The sequence below is a fragment of the Vitis riparia genome, chromosome 10, assembly GCF_004353265.1.
Source record: "Vitis riparia cultivar Riparia Gloire de Montpellier isolate 1030 chromosome 10, EGFV_Vit.rip_1.0, whole genome shotgun sequence".
In the NCBI taxonomy this organism is placed as follows: domain Eukaryota; kingdom Viridiplantae; phylum Streptophyta; class Magnoliopsida; order Vitales; family Vitaceae; genus Vitis; species Vitis riparia.
Window position 1 is genome coordinate 5,431,404 of NC_048440.1, and position 10,091 is coordinate 5,441,494.

The 10,091-nt window shown below is 38.2% G+C and overlaps 1 protein-coding gene and 3 long non-coding RNA genes across 5 annotated transcripts; 3 read left to right on the plus strand and 1 right to left on the minus strand.

Moving 5' to 3' along the window:
- Nucleotides 1-7: 7 nt before the first annotated feature.
- Nucleotides 8-601, plus strand: LOC117923681. Its single transcript, XR_004652668.1, has 2 exons — nucleotides 8-280; nucleotides 569-601. It is a non-coding gene; the product is annotated as an uncharacterized LOC117923681 (long non-coding RNA).
- An 814-nt stretch (nucleotides 602-1,415) lies between these two features.
- Nucleotides 1,416-4,064, plus strand: LOC117923678. 2 transcript variants are annotated; one of them, XR_004652664.1, is made up of 3 exons: nucleotides 1,416-1,632; nucleotides 3,330-3,717; nucleotides 4,007-4,064. It is a non-coding gene; the product is annotated as an uncharacterized LOC117923678 (long non-coding RNA). The 2 variants fall into 2 exon arrangements; XR_004652663.1 differs by lacking the exons at nucleotides 3,330-3,717; nucleotides 4,007-4,064 and adding an exon at nucleotides 1,922-1,954.
- A 214-nt stretch (nucleotides 4,065-4,278) lies between these two features.
- On the minus strand, nucleotides 4,279-5,211 carry LOC117923031. The gene has a single exon (XM_034841290.1). The coding sequence runs from the start codon at nucleotides 5,209-5,211 to the stop codon at nucleotides 4,279-4,281; it is 933 nt and encodes a 310-aa protein (XP_034697181.1).
- Nucleotides 5,212-5,737: 526 nt separating this feature from the next.
- LOC117923679 lies at nucleotides 5,738-9,866 on the plus strand. Its single transcript, XR_004652665.1, has 2 exons — nucleotides 5,738-7,572; nucleotides 7,670-9,866. It is a non-coding gene; the product is annotated as an uncharacterized LOC117923679 (long non-coding RNA).
- The last annotated feature ends 225 nt before the right edge of the window (nucleotides 9,867-10,091 follow it).

Sequence of the window (10,091 nt, forward strand, 5' to 3'; positions counted from 1 at the left end):
GTTTTGTTGACTGCAAATATGTATTAGAGATTTAATTTTCAATCCTTTGATTTATTTGTTGGTTTCTGAGCTTCATGTTGCGTTTTGTAATGCTCGTTTCTTTCGTTTCGTATAAGAATAATATGATTTGCTTTTAATGAAATTGTGTCTTAAGTTGTAATTTTCTGATTCTCGTTGTTACATTTGATCTCTACTGCTTTCACTACCATCTATAAACGAAAGGGTGGAATTTTTCAGGTTTCCCGGGTTCAAGAGAAGATTCGTCGGAGATACCTCTGTAGTATGTTTATTTCGTCTTGCTATGATCCTCCATTTCGCACTGTTCTTCATTCTTCTGTTTTGTCTTTGGATGTTGTTTAATGATTGCAAATATGTATTAGAGATTTAATTTTCAATCCTTTGATTTATTTGTTGGTTTCTGAGCTTCATGTTGCGTTTTGTAATGCTCGTTTGTTTCGTTTCGTATCAGAATAATATGATTTGCTTTTAATGAAATTGTGTCTTAAGTTGTAATTTTCTGATTCTCGTTGTTACGTTTCATCTCTGCTCTTTTCTATACCTTCTGTAGGCGTAAGAGTGGAATTTCAAGGTGTATCGGGGACAAGAGAAGTTTGAACGGAAATAAGTCTTGGGTAAGTTTCCTCCGTATTCCCTGTACTCTCAAATTTCTCGCTGTACTTTAATTTTCTCTTTTGTGTTTGGGTGTTATATGTTGAATGTTTGTGTGTAGTAGGAAAATTTAATTTCAGTATATTGATTTCTTTGCTTTTTTCTAATGTTGATGTTCCGTTTTCTATTTTAATTCCATTGAACGACATTGTTCATTAAGAGGTAATTTTCTTATTCTTGTTTTTTACATTTGATCTCTACTCCTGTCACAACCATCAATAATCGAAAGGGGTTGAATTTTTTAGGTTTCCCGGGTTCTAGAGAGGATTCGTCGGAGATACCTCCGTAGTATGTGTATTTCGTCTTCCTATGATCCTCCATTTTGTACTGTTCTATAATCTTCTGTTTTGTCTTTGGGTGTTGTTTTGTTGACTGCAAATATGTATTAGAGATTTTATTTTCCATTCTTTGATTTATTTGTTGGTTTTTGAGATTAATGTTGCGTTTTGTAATGCTCGTTTCTTTCGTTTCGTATCAGAATAATATGATTTGCTTTTAATGAAATTGTGTCTTAAGTTGTAATTTTTTGATTCTCGTTGTTACGTTTCATCTCTGCTCTTTTCTATACCTTCTGTAGGCGTAAGAGTGGAATTTCAAGGTGTATCGGGGACAAGAGAAGTTTGATTGGAAATAGGTCTTGGGTAAGTTTCCTCCGTATTCCCTATTCTCTCAAATTTCTTGCTGTACTTTAATTTTCACTTCTGTTTGGGTGTTATATGTCGAATGTATGTGTGTAGTAGGAAAATTAATTTTCAATATATTGATTTCTTTGTTTTTTTCTAATGTTGATGTTCCGTTTTCTATTTTAATTCCATTGAACGACATTGTTCATTAAGAGGTAATTTTCTTCTTCTTGTTTTTTACATTTCATCTCTACTCCTTTCACTACCATCACTAAACGAAAGGGTGGAATTTTTCAGGTTTCCCGGGTTCAAGAGAAGATTCGTCGGAGATACCTCTGTAGTATGTTTATTTCGTCTTCCAATGATCTTCCATTTCGCAATGTTCTTCATTCTTCTGTTTTGTCTTTGGGTGTTGTTTTGTTGACTGCAAATATGTATTAAAGATTTAATTTTCCATCCTTTGATTTATTTGTTGGTTTATGTGATTAATGTTGCGTTTTGTAATGCTCGTTTCTTTCGTTTCGTATCAGAATAATGTGATTTGCTTTTAATGAAATTGTGTCTTAAGTTGTAATTTTCTGATTCTCGTTGTTACGTTTCATCTCTGCTCTTTTCTATACCTTCTGTAGGCGTAAGAGTGGAATTTCAAGGTGTATCGGGGACAAGAGAAGTTTTATTGCAAATAGGTCTTGGGTAAGTTTCCTCCGTATTCCCTATTCTCTCAAATTTCTCGCTGTACTTTAATTTTCACTTCTGTGTTTGGGTGTTATATGTCGAATGTATGTGTAGTAGGAAAATTAATTTTCAATATATTGATTTCTTTGCTTTTTTCTAATGTTGATGTTCCGTTTTCTATTTTAATTCCATTGAACGACATTGTTCATTAAGAGGTAATTTTCTTCTTCTTGTTTTTTACATTTGATTTCTACTCCTTTCATGACCATCAATAAACGAAAGCGTGGAAATTTTTACATTTGATCTCTACTCCTTTTACTACCATCTTTATACGTAAGGGTGGAATTTTTCAGGTTTCCCAGGGACAAGAGAAGATTCGTCGGAGATACCTCTGTAGTATGTTTATTTCTTATTCCCTATTATCCTCCATTTCGCATGGTTCTTCATTCTTTTGTTTTATCTTTGGGTGTTGTTTGTTGACTGCAAATATGTATTAGAGATTTAATTTTCAATCCTTTGATTTATTTGTTGGTTTCTGAGCTTCATGTTGCGTTTTGTAATGCTCGTTTCTTTCGTTTCGTATCAGAATAATATGATTTGCTTTTAATGAAATTGTGTCCTAAGTTGTAATCTTCTGATTCTCGTTGCTTCATTTCATCTCTGCTCTTTTCTATACCTTCTGTAGGCGTAAGAGTGGAATTTCAAGGTGTATCGGGGACAAGAGAAGTTTTATTGCAAATAGGTCTTGGGTAAGTTTCCTCCGTATTCCCTATTCTCTCAAATTTCTCGCTGTACTTTAATTTTCTCTTTTGTGTTTGGGTGTTATATGTCGAATGTATGTGTGTAGTAGGAAAATTAATTTTCAATATATTGATTTCTTTGCTTTTTTCTAATGTTGATGTTCCGTTTTCTATTTTAATTCCATTGAACGACATTGTTCATTAAGAGGTAATTTTCTTCTTCTTGATTTTTACATTTGATCTCTACTCCTTTCACTACCATCTTTATACGTAAGGGTGGAATTTTTCAGGTTTCCCAGGGACAAGAAAAGATTCGTCGGAGATACCTCTGTAGTATGTTTATTTCTTATTCCCTATTATCATCCATTTCGCATGGTTCTTCATTCTTTTGTTTTATCTTTGGGTGTTGTTTGTTGACTGCAAATATGTATTAGAGATTTAATTTTCAATCCTTTGATTTATTTGTTGGTTTCTGAGCTTCATGTTGCGTTTTGTAATGCTTGTTTCTTTCGTTTCGTATCAGAATAATATGATTTGCTTTTAATGAAATTGTGTCTTAAGTTGTAATCTTCCGATTCTCGTTGTTACATTTCATCTCTGCTCTTTTCTATACCTTCTGTAGGCATAAGAGTGGAATTTCAAGGTGTATCGGGGACAAGAGAAGTTTGATTGGAAATAGGTCTTGGGTAAGTTTCCTCCGTATTCCCTATTCTCTCAAATTTCTCGCTGTACTTTAATTTTCTCTTTTGTGTTTGGGTGTTATATGTCGAATGTATGTGTGTAGTAGGAAAATTAATTTTCAATATATTGATTTCTTTGCTTTTTTCTAATGTTGATGTTCCGTTTTCTATTTTAATTCCATTGAACGACATTGCTCATTAAGAGGTAATTTTCTTCTTCTCGTTTTTTACATTTGATCTCTACTCCTTTCACTACCATCTATAAACGTAAGGGTGGAATTTTTCAGGTTTCCCGGGGACAAGAGAAGATTCGTCGGAGATACTCCTGTAGTATGTTTATTTCGTCTTACCTATGATCCTCCATTTCGCACTGTTCTTCATTCTTGTATTTTATATATGAGTGTTGTTTGTTGACTGCATTTTTGTATTAGACATTTAATTTTCGATCCTTTGATTTATTTGTTTGTTTTAGAGATTCCTATTGCGTTTTCTAATGCTCGTTTCTTTCGTTTCGTATCAGAATAATATTATTTGCTTTTAATGACATCGTGCCTTTAGTTGTAATTTTCTGATTCTCGTTTTTACATTTGATCTCTGCTCTTTTCTCTACCTTCTATAGGCGTAAGAGTGGAATTTCAAGGTTTATCGGGGACAGGAGAAGTTTGATTGGAAATAGGTCTTGGGTAAGTTTCCTGCGTATTCCCTATTCTCTCAAATTTCTTGCTGTTCTTCAATTTTCTCTTGTATGTTTGGGTGTTATTTGTCGAATGTATGTGTGTACTAGCAAAATTAATTTTCAATCTGTTTATTTCTTGGTTTTCCTCTGATGTTTACGTTCCGTTGTCTATTACACATTTCTTTAGTTTCGTGTGGAAATAAGTTGATTTCGATTCAACGACATTGTGCCTTAGGAGGAACAGAGCACATAGCTGAAGGAGAGTCGTGTGTGGCTACAGGAGGGACAATAACCAAAGTCTGAAATGCTTGGGCTTGACGATTCTGGGGGCGAATACGACATTCTTTGATAATGTGACCCTTCTTCTTGCAATAAGAACAAAACTTCTTAGGGCAAGTGGCAGCAATATGCCCATATTCCTTGCAGCAAAAACACTGCATGTTTTTAGAATGCATAGGTGGTCCGCGTCCTTGGGCAGCATAAGCTACAGTTGTCGTCCCGGAACTGCCATGAGATTGCTCCAAAATAGCTTGAGTACTAAGGCGTTGCTCTTCGCGAAGTAACTCACCAAAACAAATATCAAGAGAGGGAACAAGAGATCTATTCAGTAAAGAGGAGCGGACAGATTCATATTCCGGACGTAGTTTCATAAGAAACTGATCACGCCGGGTAGTCACGTGAATAGTCTGAATAGTTGAGAGAGCGGCAATAGGAACATCCGCTGTAACCAAATCAGCATATTCATGCCAAAGAGTCAGAAATGCCGAGTAGTAGTCCTGGATGGAAAGACTACCATGTTGAAACATGGCAATCGCATGTTCTAATTGAAAGCGACGAGCATCGTTATCCTGATGATAAACTTTCTTCAAATAAGCCCACATAGATTGAGCGGAGCGATGGGGCCGCAAGTGGGTGACAATATGAGGCTCCACTGAACCAAGAAGCCAAGACATGATGCGTGCATCAAGCACAACCCATGAAGGAGAAGACCCAACATCCTGAGATTTGTCAAAAGTGGATGGTTTTTCAACATCCGTGCCATCAATATGACTCCAAAGGTCTTTTCCCTTAAGAAAAAGTTCAAACTGAAATGCCCAGGTAGAATAATTTGTGCCTGTAAACTTAACACACAAAGGTGCGGAATCCATAGAAAATAGATAGAACCCGAGACAAAAGGATGGACCAAAAAAATCCCAGAAGAAAACTGACCCACGACAGCCACAGAAATACTGAGAAAAAATAGTTGTGGTTGGATGCAGCACGGATCAACACAGACTTGACCGAAAGACACGAGAGACACCTCCGAAACCGAAAAGACAAAAGAATTTGAGGGAAGAAAAATTAGCAACCTTGCTCTGATACCATGTCAAAATATTGTGTGAATGACCGAATACCTTGGCCTTGAGTTTTGTATATTATATATAGACTTTACAAGGATGCTTTACATGGAAAGCAAATAAAATCAAATAAATTCCAGCATGATTCTAGCCCTATACATGTAAACTATAATCTGCCAAATAATATATGCTAACTGTACAGAATAATAAATGGAGAAATAAGGAAACAATTGTGGGCTAAAATAAGGAAAGAAGGGTGGGCTAAATTAAGAAAAGAAGTGTGGACAGCAAGTGTGGGCTAAATAAGGAAGGAAGTGTGGACAGCAAAGCTGTCCTTTGACAACCACCACCTATTTCAATCTTTGAGGTCCAATTCCATATCTGAAGGTAGAACTTTTTGTTCCTACTGCAATTGAGAGTACAAATTCTGCAAGTTCTAGGGAGTCATCTCAGTTCGGACAAATTGTCGGTGTTCATTCTGTGCAAGGGTCTGAAGTTGCTACAATTCCTCCTGCTTCCTGACAAGCTCGACAGTGTTGAAGGAATTCTTGAAAATCTGAAATATATCTGTGAGCAATCTTGGAAAAATTCGGGCAATCTGTAGGTTCTTCACCTGCTCTCGTCACTAAGTTATCCCATTCTTTCAGATACCTGGACCTGCCACTTCTGATTTGCTTGGAGATCATCAACAAGAGGGCGATCAAGGCAAAGTGGGCCAACTGATTCGTATTCATGTTGGTCAGATGTTAACCTACTGGTATGTTCTGTCGAACTGAGCAACACTATATTGACCCTCAAATCTGAATTTTGTAACCTAGATTCAGAATCAGCAGCATCATTAGAGTTACCGGCAGTGGCAAGCCTTAATTCTTCATTGCTCCATGTATCCATCAATAGCCTTGTTTTGGTTGCATCTTTAGTCTGATATCTTTAGGCTATATGTTGTGGCCCACATTCTGTTTTAGCTCAGGCTAGAAACTGATACAGTGTACTCTGTAGCGTATTCCAACACCTTGTCTAGTTAAGATCCATGATATTAAATGTCAACCGCCAATCTGAACTTCTGTAGGTGAACACGGATAGCTGCAGATCAGATCAAAACTTTGGAAAAAATCTAGAGATTTGAGATATCAATGCCAGAAAGCTTTAATGGCGTTCATAAGTAGAACCATGCGAAAGATATTTCACGTTGGTGGATGAAAAGTTCCCTTGCTCGTCAACAATTTCTTTATTTGCCTAGAATTCCAAGTCTAAAACCCTTCTTTCATGCTTATTATTCCTTGAAGTCCTACCAAATCTTACCTGAACTGTTAATTGGATACAAAAGAGGTATATCAAGGTCTTTAGATGCCATTTTCATGTCCATGAACTGATGAAGGTGAGCTTCCTTAGGCTGGACAGACTTTGCAGAAACTGTTTTATTTGCCCATTGTCTCTGGTTTGGTGGGAGAAGAGCCATGATCGTCTGAATTAGATGGAACTATTTTCTGATTTGAAGGATGAGTTTCTTTCTAGCAGATCCAGACATATTCTCAGAAATAAGCATGATGTGCCCATTGCATCTAAATCAACAAGATCAACTGTTCTTATGGGCATTTCTGTTGTATGGTTATAGATGCAGAATGTTAAAGTGATTTTGGATGGGCTTTCTAGCAAAAACGTGAAGATCAAATGGATACCGATTATTCAGGCTCTTGCTTCATATTTCTTTTGGCTGTTTTTGGAGCCTGTTTTCATGAATTTGCATCTATGCTAATGATCCCTTTCTCAGATTCAAAATTCAGAATTTATGGGCCACTTATGAAACCTCCGTTTTTGAACTCCTCCCAATTGATCAGGCTGGTCAGGTCGGAATTGCTTGAAGTATTCAAGTTCTTAAAAAAATCAGGTTGTCTACTAGTTCCTTCCACTGAAAATTCATCAAGGAAATGCAAGAGATTTTTCATGACTGCTGAATACCCAGCTAATTTTCGCTTCGGTGTTAAAAGAACACATGCAACAGACATAAGAACCTCACTAGCTTATGTCTCTGGTGGAGAGGAAGAAGAATCTCCTGTCTTGAACTGATCACTATTGTCTTTTACCAGTTCAGGGTGCTGACTCTCTAAAAGATCCACCGAGACAGAGGCCTTCTGTCCACTTAGGTCAGCATCGTTTTCAGTGGTCATTAAGGTCGGCTCATCAGTTATCCTATGCACCATTTTCAGTAGAAACTGCTTCATTTGCTCTGGAATATGTTCCCCTAAACCAGATTTGCTTTCATTAATAGGAACGGTAGCTTCTTTGCTTGGGGAAGTGGATGGAGGATGACAAAGCTTTTCATCAAAATGGTAACTATGTCTTAATTTCAGTCTGCGCCGCCATGCACCTTCTGTCTTATCAAATTTCCAATGTCTTACAACACTATCTGGAAAAGGATTAGTAGACCATGGACCTCTCTCATCAATCAAAGTGCGAAACAAGTGCATCCATTTTTCAACCACATTTTGCTGCTCATCATCATGAGCAAGCTGGTATACAACTCTTCTACTGTCAACTGAAGCCAGAATGGTGCTTAGGCTACTCTGTATTTCATCTTCACATCTGACAGCTCGGGGATTAGCATTTCCTAGCCAAAACAGTGACCTTCTAAGCACGCTCTCAGTAGCCATGGCAGAGGAGAGAGATATGGTGATTCAAGTTTCAACTGATTCAGCTTCTGTTGGACGGATTTGGGACAGGTCTTTCTGGTAAATAGTGGATGTCAGTCGTAAGAAAACTGGAGTGTCTTGTCTTGATTGCAGTCCGCGGTAAAGGTTCATATGAATTACCATACGGTGTGCCAGATAAATAACCATTCAGAAATGCTGGGTCCATGCACCAGTTACATATTATTCCCAACAAGCCCACCATTCAAAGCCCCATTTGAAAAACCATAGGTTTTCCCGCTGCAAACCGGACCTGATTCCACCCCTTTGACTGCCAGTAGCTTCAGGTTTCCTCCACAGGTTGCAATGACTGCATTTCTAGCTAATTTTGCAAGCTGGACTGTGCATTTGCTTGTTTCTTCTCTTATTGTTTTTTTCTGAATCAAATTATCTTTTGTCGTGTCCACTGAAGCTGTAGCCTCATTTTAGAATTCTTTTCCATATGTGGGGATTTATCTTGCTGCTAGTAAACCAAGGCCAATATGTTCGCTCCTGCTTCCCATTAAGTTCCTGAACTAATGCATTCCTTTGATGGAATTTTTCTGACATAACTCCACTATTTAAATCGTGAATGGGAATTTGGCCAAACAAATTCCTTCCCTGAAATCCATGTTCGGCTATGAAAGTTCCATCGGGCATGCAAGCCTGCTCCTGAGAAGCAATGCCTAGAAAGGGATTACTGAAAGCAGATGGCTGTATTAGGGACTTCTGCGATTGGCTAGCACTGTCATTGGTCGAGAAACTGGTGGAATTATGAGACATCCCTCGAAGATGGATATAGGGGCTCACGTTGCTTCATGCATCCGTGATAAGAGTACCTTACAAAGATACATCAAGCTGTAGCGGAACCAGACCCATTTATCGCACAGCCTGACCTTGCTCTTGTGCATTTGGCAGTCTGTTTGGAAGTCTTTGCACAGATGGAGGGGCACCACGCTGTTTTGCAAGAGTAGACAGCTGGTTTATAGAATTATTTTGCTTGGTATCACCCAGCCGCTGAAGTTGCTGCTGCCTCTGAAGTTCTTATAGTTGTTTGAACATGATGTGCTGCTGTTCCAACTGAACATCGTTAAACCTAGATGGCTGTCTCTGACGAGGTTATGGCATAACTCGCTGTTGGGGCTTGATGAAATGCTTGTTTGCAGATTCTTGTGCCCAAATATAAGGTCATTTGAATTCAATTGTTGGTATCTACTGTAACTCTTTGAGAACTGAGGCCTCAGAATTACATGTGCATGGTTTTGATCAAATGACACTCGCAAAGACTCACTGCCAGGTCCTACCGTAGAATCTAATTGTTGTACATTGAGATTCTTCAGATTGAAATTTATAGCTTCTCCAATCTGCCTCTAGTTTCCAACCCACTGATTAGAATTTATAGGCCAACTCTCGCCAACAGCTTGAGATTGAAGGTGGCCCTGGGAAGAATTGTCCTGCTCAAAGGAATTGCAGATCCTGTCTTCGACTTCGTTACTAGGCATAGATAATAAAGCCAGAGAATCTTTAGCTAGTTCTTCTTTTCCGTGAGCAGGGACACCCGGAGTTGAAAGCTGAACTGAAGGAGACTGTTTTGCGTGATGAAACCATATGCTACCTGGGCACTGATTGCCCATGACGTCTGCCAAGCCATGTGTATACTGCATGCAACATTAATCTGATCCATCCAGTCTATGCAATTGGTCCTGAGCATCAGGAACCCATTCACATTCTGACTCTTCAACTCTTAGAACAATAATTGACCCAAAGAAACTCTCAACATTGGCTAGGTTAGTCAAGACAGAATTACCCCCAACCTCCTTAGTGGGAAGCGAGACAACCAAGAATATAGCACAATCCTTATCCTTCCAATTCACGGCTGGGTTTGTAGCAAAGGAGCCTAGCATATTTTGGATCAGTACTGAAACAATAGCCAGTCACCCTTTCCTTATAATTCATAACAATCCCTTTGAGAAGTTCACAAACAATCCTCCTCCTCATATCAAGATCGCTCCCTTCCGTATCATT

Excerpts from the sequence above, each read along its gene's own strand:
- LOC117923031 (XM_034841290.1), bottom strand. The coding sequence starts at position 5,211 with ATGGATTCCGCACCTTTGTGTGTTAAGTTTACAGGCACAAATTATTCT.